The sequence below is a fragment of the Rhizophagus irregularis genome, chromosome 14 (assembly GCF_026210795.1).
Source record: "Rhizophagus irregularis chromosome 14, complete sequence".
In the NCBI taxonomy this organism is placed as follows: domain Eukaryota; kingdom Fungi; phylum Glomeromycota; class Glomeromycetes; order Glomerales; family Glomeraceae; genus Rhizophagus; species Rhizophagus irregularis.
Genome location: NC_089442.1, coordinates 1,922,687 through 1,938,804, shown reverse-complemented (window position 1 = coordinate 1,938,804; position 16,118 = coordinate 1,922,687). Strand labels below are relative to the sequence as shown.

The window sequence follows — 16,118 nt, the reverse complement described above, 5'->3', positions numbered from 1 at the left end:
GAAAAAAAAAATTAAGCTTTTGCTAAAAAAGCTTAATTTTTTTTTTCGTTATACCGCAGCTGAAGCTGCGGTAATTATTAAGTAATATCACGTGACGCACGTGATATATAATTTTATATAAATAGGGGCTTTCCCCGCCCCGGAATTTTTTTTTTTATTTTAATAATTTTAAATAGATGTATATATATGCTTATATATACATATATATATATCTATTAACTAATACTTTATGAAAAGCCCCTCCTCTGTAAACAGGTAGAGGCCATAAAGTACCTATAGGGGGAGAGCCATTGCTGCTCCCTCCGCCTGTTTATAGTGACAAAAAGAGGGAGTCTTCAGTAGTAAGGTTTAGTACTAAATTAAACATCACAACACATCGTGTTGATACATTGTTTATATTAACAATGTGATTTAATGTTAAATAATTCATTTAGAATATAAATATTATAAATTTAATAATGTTCGTAATTTACAAATAAATAAAAATAAAAATTAACAATTTTAATGTAATTAAGTGTAATGCTACGTTATCCAGTGTAATTGTAGTATTTTTTTTGTGTTTTTTAGCGCAATTCTGTGTTTTTTAGTGCAATTCCGCATTTTTTAGTGCAATTCCACATTTTCTAGCATAATGTTACATTTTCCAGTATAACGCGAAATTTTCTAAAAAATATAATAATTGTGGTACTTTTTAGTGTAATGCTACATTGTCTAGTGTAATTGTGGTATTTTTTAGTGCAATGCCGCATAATTTAGTATAGTGCTACATTTTTTAGTATAATTTAATGTAATGTGGAATTTTCCAAAAAATGTGATAATTGTGATGCTTTTTAGTGTAATTTGGTGAAATGCTACATTTTCCAGTGTAATGCCATATTATTGAGCATTTTCAAAAAAAAAAATGTAACATTTTAACATTCTGACGAAAGTGAAACATTTGACCAAAAAAACATAAAATTTGCTGAAAATATGCAACATTTGACAAAAAATATAGAATTTTCATAAAAAAATGCACAATTTGCTAGAAAATTGGAATATTTGACAAAATTTGATTTTAATTGACAATGTTATAACAATTTTATGAAATGTTGTTACAATGATATCACATTGGAGATAAAATGTGGCATTTTCATAAAAATGCACCATTTGCAAGAAAATCGGAATATTTGACAAAAAAAAAGCAAAATTAGATTTTAATTGACAATGTTATAACAATGTTATGAAATGTTGTTACAATGATATTACATTGGTGACAAAATGTGGAATTTTCATAAAAATGCACCATTTGACAAAAAAAAGCAAAATTTGATTTAATTGACTATGTTATAACAATGTTACGAAATGTTACATTTGAGGTGTAATGTAGCATTTTCCCAAAATTTCATAAGATTTGTTAAATCGGACAATGTTGTAACAATGCTATTCTAAAAAATTGCTCAGCGTAATGTAGCATTTTCCACAATTTCCTACCATTTTCCAGGAAAATGGGGAATTTGCATTTTTTGAATTTTGGACAATGGTGCCCCTTCGACCTGTGGTAATGAATGAGATATATAAATTTATGTTTTTTATTTATGTATTATAAGTTTTTTTTTATTTACTTAATAATTTTTCCAAAAGAACAAAATTTAATAAGGTTCGCCTCAAAGACATTTAAAGAGATGAAAGAATTAGAAATTAGATCTCTTAATATTTCTAATTCAAACGCTATATTAGAAAATAATGATATTGGGATATTCTGAATTCATTTTGGAGAAAACGATTTTAATGAAATTGATGAAGAAGAAGTTGATTCAAAAAAACAGTCAATCACAATAAAAAATAAAAAAGTTAATAATTTTTTTATACTTTTAATTCATTAAGATTCTATTCATTTTGACAATATATTAATTATGCATTGTTATGCGCAGAAACCGTTTTTATCATCTCCGGCTATTACGATGGCAAGGAATCTACGAGAATTATTACTAAATATCGATAAACTCCCAGATCAACAATCTTTTACGATGAACCCGACAAAATTCACAATAATTGAATCATATGTACAATTTTTGTTGAACAAATTAAAAAGTTCTTCAACAAAAGAAGCTTTTGTTGAAGAACTTAGATGTAATAATGACAATTTCTTAGAAATCGGTCTACCTCCTAATAATGAAAATTTAAAAGATAATTTTGAGATTACCTCGGAGGTAAATTTGTTAAAAATGGAGGAATCTTCCTTCGAATGAAGTAAGGAAGAAATAATAAGAGCGCTGGTCGCTCAATTAATATCAATTTATGACAATGTTCTTCAGGAATATATCGAAGCAGAGATTAATAGACGAAATGGATTTTGTAATTATTTGAATTTTTTAAAGATTTATAAAAAAATCGAAATATTTTGTAACATATACAAAATCAGATTGAAAGGTCAAACAATAAAAAATCAAACAAATACCAAAATTGTTGATTATAGCGAACAAAAAATTAAATTAACAACTCTCACCATCACTCTCAGAGCAGCAAAAAGAATTGATAGGCTATTAAGTCTTTCCAATAAAAATTTTCTCATTGTTGACATATTTCCTAATTTAGATGTAGCTTTTTTTAAATCGTCGTCAATTAATGTCTCTGCATATGAATGTTGGCTGAAGATCATAGAAACGGGGGAAATAATTTCAGAGGAGCAAGGATACGAAATCTATCAACAAAAAAAGAAGGAGGAGAATTCATTAAGAGAAAATATTCTTAAACAAGTGTATGAATCGGCGGGATATGAATCGGCAGAATATGAATCGGCGGAATATTATTACATTGATGAAGAATCACCAAGATACTATCCTGATAATGACAATCCTGATAACGAAGAATCACCAAGATATTATGCCGATAACGAAGAATCTATTCTTCCTATGGATAAATCTTAACTCTTTCCTCCGCTTCCTTTCTCTCTTCTTCTCTCCCTTTTTCGTTATTTTCCTCCTTTCCTCCCTTCTTCTCTCTCTTCTTCGCTCGTATCCTCCCTCTCTTCTTTTTCTCCTTTTTCGCTCTTTTCTTCCCTTCTTTCCTTCTTCTCTCCTTCTTCGTTCTTTTCCTCCCTTCCCTTTCCTTCCTCCTTCCTTTTCCTCTTTCATTTCCCTTCCCTTTCCTTCCTCCTTCCTTTTCCTCTTTAATTTCACCAGTAGAATCCATTATTTTTTTGATTTTTTGTTCCTCGGCAATTGGTACTAATTTCGTCCGTTTCTTTGGCTCTCTTTTGACGCTTTCTTTCACGTTCATGTTTAAGTCATTGTTTGGGTGTTTTTCTCCTTTTGTTATTTCATTTCTCGGGTTAGTACTTTGATATCCATTTTATTATAATTTTTAAATGTAAAAGTTTATGCAAAGCACATGGGAATTTTATATCTGATTTTTTTATCTTAATTTTTATAGTCGTCATCTTTACTTTAAAGTACAAAATTAGAAATACAATCGCCACTGGTTACAAACCTGGATATACCGAAAACTCGTTATATCGAACCAAATAGTGCAGAACTATTTATCCAAAACTCGTGTTTGTTTGATCAAATATATTATATACTGAATGATCACGTGAATTAAAATTGGATAATCTTTTTCTTTATCGGAATACAAAATTTAAAAAAAAACCTGATATTAACACAATATATCAACAAATTATGAAAAATGTCAACTACAAAAACCTTCCTGTTCATTATTTTTGGAATAAGAAGGCGTGAATGCAAGTTAGTATTTTAATGAAATTCTTCTTGAACTTAATCTCTTGAACTTAATGCATGAAATTCTTCTAATATATATTTATTTCTTTTATTTCTTAGTTTTGATGGAAAAATTGATGACCTTGATATGTTAATTTCTAGCTGATATTAATGCGTATGGATATGTTCATATTGAGGATGAAATGCTAGAGGGTGGACTTACTGATGAAGAAATTGTTGATAGGGTATGAATACAAAAATGAAATAACTTATTTATACCAGAAAAAGTTACTTTGGCAGTAGTTAAAAGATTTATAAACGAATCTATAAGATTTTTATACGCAGAAGTGGGTAAAGAATTAAATAATATAATATAATAATAAAGATAATTCATAATTCACCTTAATTATTTTTAATCATGTGATTTGATTTTATTGGTAGAATTTATATACCACGTTATATCCAGTGATGACCGCAATCTCAATTTTATTAATCGAAAAAAATAAGTAGTACCAAGAAAATTCTCAGAAAATTTTCTTGATGATCGCAATTAATTGGATTTAAATTTAAAAATTGTCAATCGTAATTTCAATTTCAATTTCAATTTATTTATTAATCAGCCTTTGAAAAATAAGGCCCATCAATTTCTAAAAATAGCTAAACGCGAATTTAATTTTAATGATTATTCTGTTATATTAACAAAATTGATCAATTTGCGCTTTTTTCTAACAATAATAGTTAGATAATATAAAATAGATAGTCATAACGCTATTATGTAATAATAAAAGAGTGATTTCTAATTAAACTCAATTCCAATTGTTTGTTTGTAAATTCTAATCATTTGATTGTGACGTAAATCATGATCATCTTCCGATTTCTGAAACTATTTTTCACAAATATATACTGTATTGATATTGATGGACTGAAATTTAAAATGCCCCATGATTTTTTAGAAAACAACTTATTAGCATAGCGGCCAATCACAAAGATAGCACTGAAAATATAAGATCAGCTGATACTAACAACTGTGATCTGTATATGGTGATTAAGACCGATTAGAATCATGATTGTTAAGAAAAATTCTTGGGAATTTTTCTTGATACTGCTTATTTTAAAGTTTAAAGACCGATTAGTAAACTAAGATCATGATTTTAAGAAAAATTCTCACGAATTTTTCTTGATACAGACTGATTAGTAAATTGAAATCACGATTTTTAAATATGATTGTCTATATTTGACTAACTTTAATAATGATTGATCATTTTGTTAGAATTGTTAATTTTAGATACATAGTATGATATTATCGATACTTTTGCAATTGTAACGGATTTTGAAATCTATTATAAAATAGTTTTTTTTAGTTAAATAAATCATTTCGACTTTTTAGTAACTTTAGATAATATAGAGTTATATTTGTGATCGAATTTTCTTTGTTAACGGTACACGTTTCTCTAGAGTCATACCATAGATAGTATAGAGTCATATTTGTGATCGAATTTTCTTTGTTAACGGTACGCGTTTCTCTAGAATCACGATTGTTCACAATTTAGTTACCCTAGATAGTATAGAGTCATATTTGTGATCGAATTTTCTTTGTTAATGGTACGCGTTTCTCTGAGTCACGATTGTTCATAAATAAATGTGATTGAATTTTCTGTTAATGGTACGCGTTTCTCCATCATTCATACATTTTGCATTTATCATTTACGTATTCTTTCTTATTTTTACGTGTTCTCATTCATATTCGTATGTTTACGTCAAAAAAATGAATCAACAAGAAGAAATTTCCTTGATCAAAAAACAAAATGAACTCATCTTGGAAAGATTAAAGTATAATAGATTTTTTATAAGAATAAATTTAAATGAATATTATTACTAATGAGTTATTTTTTAAAGTTCTTTAGATGATGGTACTTTTGCTGCGTTGTCCACAAATATTCGCAGACCTTCTACGTCGTCCACAACCTCCCCTGTTGACGTGTCATCTTTATCAACTCGTGAAAATATTCGCAGACCTTCTACGTCATCCACAACCTTCCCCGTTGACGTGTCATCTTTATTAGCTCGTGGAAATTCTCACAGACCCTCTACGTCGTCCACAACCTCTCCTGTTGATGTGTCATCTTTATCAGCTCGTGGAAATATTCGCAGACCCTCTACGTCGTCCACAACCTTCCCCGTTGACGTAAGTTATTAATATAAGTCTAATCATACCTTTTAAAAAAAAAATTCAATTTTGTAAAAAAACTAAAAAAACTAATAATGTATGATATGTATGATTAAAAGACACACAATAAAAGTTTTGTTGCAAAACCAAAAAAAAATACATATCTAAGTTAGATATGATAAGTACGTTAGATATAACGAATGAAATGTATACGTTGTGTATGGTACGTATATACATTAAATAATAATTGAATTTTCATACAAACAAGGCTTTTTGTAATAAATTAATAATCAATAAAACTAGTCGTCAATGAGAATATGTGCAGATTATCATCTTGATTATAATTTGTCATATAAAGACATACACAAAAACATTTTATTTAAAATAATCGAAAAGGTATTTATTTTTATTTACTTTAATCAATATGTTTATAGAATAAATATATAATATTTATAGAATAATTTTATAATTATTTTTTTTTAGTTTAAAATAAAAACTAAGGATCTTAACATTTCGCTTGGATACAATGATTGGTTTGCATACGAGCTATTAAAAAAACACGTTCAGCACGTTCGTAAGTATTTCTTTTTTTATTAATATAATACAAATTAAATATGATTTTTTAAAAAATCAAAAAATATAATTTATATTTATATAATCAAAGGCGACCACAAAGCAAAAACAATAAATGGATATTTCACAAAAAGAACCCGAAGCAGAGGTGAGGAGAGGCCAGTGGAAAAAAATGTAGAAGAAAGCGGTGGTGATGAAGAAGAGAGAGAAAGTGAAGGTGAAGAAGCAGCAGCAGAAATTGAAATTCGGGATGATTTCAATTCTAAAGAAGCAGTAGCAGAAATTGAAATTTGGGATGATTCCGATTCTAAAGAAGCAGCAGCAGAAATTGAAATTCGGGATGACTCTGATTCTGATATAGACGAAGATTTAGAACGTCAACTCTTAAATTTATTTCGTAAAAGATATAAAAAAACAGGCGGAACAGATAGTAGTAAGGATGAAGAATTAGAACGCAATCTTATACGTGAAATAAGAAGTAAGTACGAGCGTAAAAAGAGGGAGAGGCAACTACAACAACAAAAAATACTACTACAACAACAATAACGAAAACAGCAGCAGGAAGAAAAAGAAAAAGAAGTTGAAGAAAAAGAGAAAGAAATAGAAGAAAAAGAGAAAGAAATAGAAGAAAAAGAGAAAGAAATAGAAGAAAAAAAAATGAAACAGCCACAAGTAATAATTTTTCTGCATATTAATTAATTTAAGTATTAAAAATAACTTATTTTTATCATTTTTTCTTAAGGAGGTGGACGTACCTTACGCAAAAGGACAGTGACGGCCAATAAGGCCAATAAAAAAGCGAGGGCCAATAAAAAAAGATAATGAAAAAAATAAAAGGTAAATAACATTACGCAAAAGGACAGTGACGGCCAATAAAAAAGATAATAAAAAAATAAAAAATAAAAAGTAAATAGTTAAATATGTTTGTAATAAACAACTCATTTTTATAAAAAAAATTATTAATGAACTGAAATAAATAATAATAGTAATTTTTATATTTAATTGGCTTTTGAACCTTAAGAAAATTCGTGAGAATTTTTCTTATCGGGATTTCAATTTACTTAAACTTTAAAATGAGAAGTATCAAGAAAAATTCGCGAGAATTTTTCTTGAAATTGGGATTTTAGTTCGCGAATTTTTCTTAAAAAATCGTGATTTCAATTTATTTAAACTTTAAAAATAAGCGGTATCAAGAAAAATTCACAAGAATTTTTCTTGAAATCGTGATTTCAGTTTACTAATCGGTCTTTAAACTTTAAAATAAGCAGCATCAAGAAAAATTCGCGAGAATTTTTCTTAAAAAATCGTAATTTCAATTTATTTAAAATTTAAAAATAAGCAGTATCAAGAAAAATTCGCAAGAATTTTTCTTGAAATCGTGATTTTAATTTATTTATTAGTCAGTCTTTTAAACTTTAAAATAAGCAATATCAAGAAAAATTCGCGAGAATTTTTCTTGAAATCGTGATTTCAATTTATTGGTTGGTATCTCTAATAGTCTCCGGATTCTTGTTTTTTCGTTATTAATTTCTTCTTTTTATATGTGGAGCTCAACTATTTTCAGATTTTAACAACCGAACTATCAATCTAATCGCTCGCGACTTGACTGTTTGGCATTATAATGAACAAATTTTATTATTTTGAATAAAATTAAATCTATACCATAATAGATTAATAGATGTTGTAATGCAATTTCGAATATATTATTATATCTTACAAAAATTCATATCTACAATATCGGCATAAATCCGGATATATATATATCATGTGATTTAATCGCTTTCATTCATAGATTATGATTGGATAATTATCACATGGATGCCGATCATTTGTTTGTTTTTGCATGCACGCGAATGATATAAATTGGGAAAAATACAAACTGTTTCTCTTTTACTCTTTATTCTTTATTTTGCTTTTTACTCGAAGTATTATCTCAAATATTGCACTTATTTATTTATTTCATTTTTTTATAGAAGAAAATTTTAAACAATACCAAATAAAAGGTTGCCTAATAGATATAGAAAGAAATACATTTCACAAAAAGAAAATATTTAACGTTTATGAAGTAATATTTTTTTAAACTTAAATATAATTAATTGTATTATTCTTTATTACTAATTTTTTATCTTGTCTTTTTGAACTTTTCTAAAATAGATTATTTATAATTTAATAAAATAGGTACAGTTACTTTTATTTTCGGTCTTTATTGCTATTAATTGTATCGCTACTAATTGTATCTTTTTTTTTTATCATTACTAATTGTATCTTTCTTTCATCGCTACTAATTGTATCTTTCTTTCATCGCTACTAATTGTATCTTTCTTTTATCGCTACTAATTTTTTATCATTACTAATTTTCTTCTTTTTATCACTATTAATTTTTCTTCTTTTTATCACTACTAATTATATCTTTCTTTCATTGCTACTAATTTTTCTTCTTTTTACCACTACTAATTGTATCTTTCTTCTATTGTTACTAATTATATCTTTTTTTTATCACTACTAATTTTTCTTCTATCGCTACTAATTGTATCTTCTTTTTATCACTAATAATTTTTCTTCTTTTTATTACTACTAAATGTATCTTTCTTCTATTGTTACTAATTATATCTTTTTTTTATCACTACTAATTTTTCTTCTATCGCTATTAATTGTATCTTCTTTTTATCACTAATAATTTTTTCTTCCTTTTATTACTACTAATTGTATCTTTCTTTCATCGTTACTAATTGTATCCTTTTTTTTTATTACTGCTAATTTTTCTTCTTTTTATCACTACTAATTGTATCTCTTTTTATCACTTCTTCTTTTATAACTACTAATTCTTTCTTTTTTTTTATTTTCTCTATATTTAATTATAATAATTTTATTACTATAATAGAAGTATTCTTTTATTAGATTTTAATTACACAAATTATTAATTGCATATCAATTTAAATAATAAATTATCTGTTATATTTATTTATACATTATATTATTAATAAAATAAAAACATTCTATGTAAATACGTGTACTAATGGTATATTTTTAATATGTAAACATACGGATTGCTGGGATATCATGCTGTTCGCAAATTAATCAAAGTAGGAAATGTACGGTTCACACTGGGATATCGTGCTGTTTGCAAATTAATCAAAGTAGGAAACGTACGGTTCACACTGGGATATCGTGCTGTTCGCAAATTAATCAAAGTGGGAAACGTACAGTGCACACCGGGATATCATGCTGTTTGCAAATTAATCAAAGTGGGAAACGTACGGTGCACACTGGGATATCGTGCTGTTCGCAAATTAATCAAAGTGGGAAACGTATGGTTCACACCGGGATATCATGCTGTTCGCAAATTAATCAACAGTGGGAAACGTATGGTTCACACTGGGATATCGTGCTGTTCGCAAATTAATCAACAGTGGGAAACGTACGGTTCACACCGGGATATCATTCTTTATGTCAGTATAATTTTCACGTTAAACATATGTGCATTAATACAATATGTATGATACGGTGTGCAGAATACCGAATATATACCATATGTGTAATACGATAATAATACATTATTCATACTGTAAAGATACTGATCGCAAAAAACGGTTATACCGTATGATAACAGTATGTATATTTTTTTATAGGGCTATTTATTTCCTAAAACTTCACCATTTCAAAATGAAAGGAAAGAATGTAAGAATACTTCTTGGCTTATATTTTTCTATTTCATATAGGTTGGTTTAAATTTTGTGATATTTAGCATTTGCTTATAATTGTTTTTTTTTTAATAACAATTTTTGGTTTTTGACATGTTGCTAGTTGTTATTAGTAGAATAAATGAATAATAGATATTATTATATATATATACTGTATATATTTTTATTTATTCTATAGAAATCAAACAATTTACTAAATATTTAATAATATTTTACTATTTATTTATGAATTCAAAACACAATTTTACAATTTATTTACAAATTCGATAAGATTTTAATAATACATTTTTACAATTTCATGACCGAATATTGATTAAAGTTTCATGATATATTTTTGATATGGTTAATATTTAGTTTCAATTTTAAAAGTTTTTGTAAAGAATAATTGCTTTTTTGGAGAATTAAGAAAAAGGCTTGTGAAGAAGAATTTGCTGTCATTTTCATAGAATTGTCTGTAAAACAAAATTGATAGAAGGCCATTTTCCAGACAGGTTTGGCCAGAGTTATGCAGAGCTATGTACAAACATGTGATCAAACAAATCAAATGGCTAGTGTTAGGCTGTTGGCATATACATTATTATTGGAAATGGTTTTATATTATTATTTTAATAATTTATATCTCATAATTGAAAAAAGTTATAAAAAAAAGATTTATTTAAATAACAACCTAAGAAAATTGTAAAATATTTTACTACTCTAGTCTTAGTGTTTAAATAATTATAAGTATAATAAAAAAAGAAAAAAAGGAATTATTTAAATTACAAACTAAGAAACTTATAAAATATTTTACTACTCTAGTCTTAATGTTTAGATAAATCTAAAAAGAATAAAATAAAGAACAATTTCTTTAAATGTATAATATCAAATATCACTTAAAAAAAACTATAAATTTTTTTTAAAAACAAATAATGACTAGTTAATTTTCATCTGTTTTAGTATCTAAGTTAAATATTAAATAAAATTAATTTCACATAAATAATTTGCAAGATTAATTTTTTATATATCATAATACATACCTAATGACCCCAAATCCTTAATTATATAATCATTCAAATCTTCACTTACTAGCATTTCATTTGCTTCTATACTAGCTTGTGAATCTTCACTTTCAATAATTTCATTCAATTTTTTACTAGTAAAATTAAGTAAGCGACTTGTATAAAATGCTTTAGGATGAGATTGAGTAACAAGATTGTTATACTGCCCAATTGGTGCATTTATAAATTCCATAATGTTGCTTTTTAATTCATTATTAACTTCTTCATCATCAGGACAGATAACCCATTTTTTAATAATTTCCAATACTTCTTTAGAAGATGGTCTTTTTAATGGATCTTCATTCCAACATCTTTTCATTAAATCTACATAACATTGTGGTATATTTTCAATAATTTTAGGACGTTCACCATCTTTACAAATACTTAAACTAAGTTGAATATCATGTGCTCTATTATTAAATGGTGGTACTCCAGATGTAAATTCCCACATAATCATAGAAAAACTATATATATCACTAGCTGGAGTATAAGATTTGCCTCTTAAAATTTCAGGAGCCATAAATGGTATAACACCATAAATATCATACTTTTTCAAAAACGATTTTACAGGTTGACATAATCCTAAATCACTAATACAAATTATATTCTCATCATGATTTAAAATATTACCATCATGAAAATCACAATGAATAAGATTTTTTTTATGTATATCATTTAGTCCAGTAATAATTCTGTACAACATATATAATTTTTGATTCCAATTATTTTTGACTATTCTTGTTAAATTTTCTCTTAAATTACCATTATTTGCATAAGCCATTACTACTATATATTTTGAAATCTCTGGATCTTTTGTAAATCCATAAAAATTTACAATATCATCTGATGAATTTAAACAATTACTATGATAGTCCCACTACAAAAATTAATAATAATTTATTAATATAAATTATAAAAATAAAAAAATAATATACTATCAATCTATCATACTTCTTTCAAAAATTCATTTAAATTTTCATTTAAATTCTTGGGACATTTAAGAATTACTTTTCTTTCATTTCCATCATTATTTAACCAAATAGCTTTGTATATAGCACCAAATCCTCCTTCTTTAAGATATTCAATATTTTTAAATTTGTTATAAGGAATCCATCTTAATTTTTTTTCAAGAATAAAATCATCTATAATTGTATTTCCACTTTTTCCAAATCTATAAATTTAAATAATTAAAATTTTATTATAGATTGTATTATAATTTACACTAAAATAAATTATTACTTACTCTAAAATTTAAATAGGAATTTAATGTAATATAAGTCTTAGTTTTTGGATAAATACATAATAACCTATAATTTACAACTTACCAACTAAAGTAATAGATAATTTTTTAAATAAAAGAATTTAATTAACAAATAAATATTATATAAATATATAACAATAGAGATACTTACAAGCTAGATCATAATAATTTTTTAAATAAAGAAATTAGATAGTTTAAATTATATGTAAATATTATAACAAAAAGTAATAATAGAATTAAATAAACAACTTATGACTTACCAACTAAATAAATTACAAAATAATTTTTTAAATAAAGAAATTAGATAGTTTAAATTATATGTAAATATTATAACAATAAGTAATAATAGAATTAAATAAATAACTTACTCCCTAAATAAAGAAATTAGATAGTTTAAATTATATGTAAATATTATAACAATAAGTAATAATAGAATTAAATAAATAACCTACTCCCTAAATAAAGAAATTAGATAGTTTAAATTATATGTAAATATTATAACAATAAGTAATAATAGAATTAAATAAATAACTTACCATCTACGAAATAATTTTTTAAATAAAGAAATTAGATAGTTTAAATTATATGTAAATATTATGACAATAAGTAATAATAGAATTAAATACTAAATAACTTACCCCCTATATTATTTAATAATTTTTTAAATAAAGAAATTAGATAGTTTAAATTATATGTAAATATTATAACAATAAGTAGTAATAGAATTAAATAAATAACTTACACACTATATTATTTAATAATTTTTTAAATAAAGAAATTAGATAGTTTAAATTATATGTAAATATTATAACAATAAGTAATAATAGAATTAAATAAATAACTTACCATCTACGAAATAATTTTTTAAATAAAGAAATTAGATAGTTTAAATTATATGTAAATATTATAACAATAAGTAATAATAGAATTAAATACTAAATAACTTACCCCCTATATTATTTAATAATTTTTTAAATAAAGAAATTAGATAGTTTAAATTATATGTAAATATTATAACAATAAGTAGTAATAGAATTAAATAAATAACTTACACACTATATTATTTAATAATTTTTTAAATAAAGAAATTAGATAGTTTAAATTATATGTAAATATTATAACAATAAGTAATAATAAAATTAAACAAACAACTTATGACTTACCAACTAAATAAATTACAAAATAATTTTTTAAATAAAGAAATTAGATAGTTTAAATTATATGTAAATATTATAACAACAAGTAATAATAGAATTAAATAAATAACTTACCATCTACGAAATAATTTTTTAAATAAAGAAATTAGATAGTTTAAATTATATGTAAATATTATAACAATAAGTAATAATAGAATTAAATACTAAATAACTTACCCCCTATATTATTTAATACTTTAAATAAAGAAATTAGATAGTTTAAATTACATGTAAATATTATAACAATAAGTAGTAATAGAATTAAATAAATAACTTACAATACTATATTATTTAATAATTTTTTAAATAAAGAAATTAGATAGTTTAAATTATATGTAAATATTAGTAACAATAAGTAATAATAGAATTAAACAAACAACTTATGACTTACTAACTAAATAAATTACAAAATAATTTTTTAAATAAAGAAATTAGATAGTTTAAATTATATGTAAATATTATAACAATAAGTAATAATAGAATTAAATAAATAACTTACAATCTACGAAATAATTTTTTAAATAAAGAAATTAGATAGTTTAAATTATATGTAAATATTATAACAATAAGTAATAATAGAATTAAATACTAAATAACTTACCCCTATATTATTTAATAATTTTTTAAATAAAGAAATTAGATAGTTTAAATTACATGTAAATATTATAACAATAAGTAGTAATAGAATTAAATAAATAACTTACACACTATATTATTTAATAATTTTTTAAATAAAGAAATTAGATAGTTTAAATTATATGTAAATATTATAACAATAAGTAATAATAGAATTAAACAAACAACTTATGACTTACCAACTAAATAAATTACAAAATAATTTTTTAAATAAAGAAATTAGATAGTTTAAATTATATGTAAATATTATAACAATAAGTAATAATAGAATTAAATACTAAATAACTTACCTCTATATTATTTAATAATTTTTTAAATAAAAACATTAGTTAGTTTAAATTATATGTAAATATTATAACAATAAGTAATAATAGAATTAAATAAATAACTTACTCCCTAAATAAAGAAATTAGATAGTTTAAATTATATGTAAATATTATAACAATAAGTAATAATAGAATTAAATAAATAACTTAATAATTTTTTTAAATAAAGAAATTAGATAGTTTAAATTATATGTAAATATTATAACAATAAGTAATAATAGAATTAAACAAACAACTTATGACTTACCAACTAAATAAATTACAAAATAATTTTTTAAATAAAGAAATTAGATAGTTTAAATTATATGTAAATATTATAACAATAAGTAACAATAGAATTAAACAAACAACTTATGACTTACCAACTAAATAAATTACAAAATAATTTTTTAAATAAAGAAATTAGATAGTTTAAATTATATGTAAATATTATAACAATAAGTAACAATAGAATTAAACAAACAACTTATGACTTACCAACTAAATAAATTACAAAATAATTTTTTAAATAAAGAAATTAGATAGTTTAAATTATATGTAAATATTATAACAATAAGTAACAATAGAATTAAACAAACAACTTATGACTTACCAACTAAATAAATTACAAAATAATTTTTAAATAAAGAAATTAAATAGTTTAAATTATATGTAAATATTATAACAATAAGTAACATTATGAATTAAATAAACAACTTATGACTTACCAACTAAATAAATTACAAAATAATTTTTTAAATAAAAACATTAGTTAGTTTAAATTATATAAATAATACAAATATAGATATCATATAACTTACACCCTGTAGTATTATTAATTATTAATTAGTTAAATATAAAGATAATATAAAGGCATTTACTGTAAATTATATATATTACTTACAATCTAGTTATTTAAATTAAGAATATAATTAGTTGATTATGTAAGATATTAAACATGAATTGTTTATAAATAAAAACTTAATATTTCAGCTTGTTTGATATACCTTTAATACGTTGGTCCATTACTATATCAAAATTCTCAAATTCTTCCCAACTGGAAAAGGATAAAGTAAATATTTTTATTTCTTTTCTTTTTTTTTTTATTATTGAGCACCTTTATTAGTATGAATAAATATGGTAATAATATTTATGCAAAATACATTATGTGCAAAAGCGTTGATCACAAGTACAAGCATTGCATCATTGCATATATGACAAACAAACTGGAATGTAGATCAATTATTACAAAATCGCAGTAACTGATTAATCATTTCATCTTAGGTAATTATTAAGCACCAATGAAATGATTATCATTCATTTTTACTTTATCACAATTTTGTTAATTACTTTGGTTGAAAATCCTACATAATAATAATTTTATAGACAGTTTAACATTCATTTAAATTTACTGCATATTAAATTTATCAAAAAATTCTTTAAACAGTTATCTAATTGTTGAAAATTTTGGTTTAAGGTTAACTTTGACAATATAATTTTTTTTATTTTTCATAAATTATACTGCTAAAAAAAACATTAGTATAGTT

General features: G+C 23.7%; 3 protein-coding genes across 4 annotated transcripts; 2 read left to right on the top strand and 1 right to left on the bottom strand.

The window, feature by feature from the left end:
• Positions 1 to 1,892: 1,892 nt before the first annotated feature.
• Positions 1,893 to 2,906, top strand: OCT59_006106 (uncharacterized protein; the record flags this gene model as incomplete). 2 transcript variants are annotated; one of them, XM_066141041.1, is made up of 2 exons in its annotated part: positions 1,893 to 2,189; positions 2,295 to 2,906. In XM_066141041.1, the coding sequence occupies 2 exons, from the start codon at positions 1,893 to 1,895 to the stop codon at positions 2,904 to 2,906; spliced, it is 909 nt and encodes a 302-aa protein (XP_065997873.1). The 2 variants fall into 2 exon arrangements, with proteins under 2 accessions (XP_065997873.1, XP_065997872.1); XM_066141040.1 differs by lacking the exon at positions 2,295 to 2,906 and having other exon boundaries at positions 1,893 to 2,228.
• Positions 2,907 to 5,460: 2,554 nt separating this feature from the next.
• Positions 5,461 to 7,210, top strand: OCT59_006105 (uncharacterized protein; the record flags this gene model as incomplete). Its single annotated transcript, XM_066141039.1, has 6 exons — positions 5,461 to 5,525; positions 5,592 to 5,880; positions 6,346 to 6,436; positions 6,527 to 6,913; positions 7,001 to 7,107; positions 7,178 to 7,210. 6 exons carry the CDS (start codon positions 5,461 to 5,463, stop codon positions 7,208 to 7,210), a joined length of 972 nt encoding a protein of 323 aa, XP_065997871.1.
• A 3,842-nt stretch (positions 7,211 to 11,052) lies between these two features.
• Positions 11,053 to 11,624, bottom strand: OCT59_006104 (uncharacterized protein; the record flags this gene model as incomplete). Its single annotated transcript, XM_066141038.1, has 2 exons — positions 11,053 to 11,075; positions 11,153 to 11,624. The coding sequence occupies 2 exons, from the start codon at positions 11,622 to 11,624 to the stop codon at positions 11,053 to 11,055; spliced, it is 495 nt and encodes a 164-aa protein (XP_065997870.1).
• Positions 11,625 to 16,118: the final 4,494 nt, after the last annotated feature.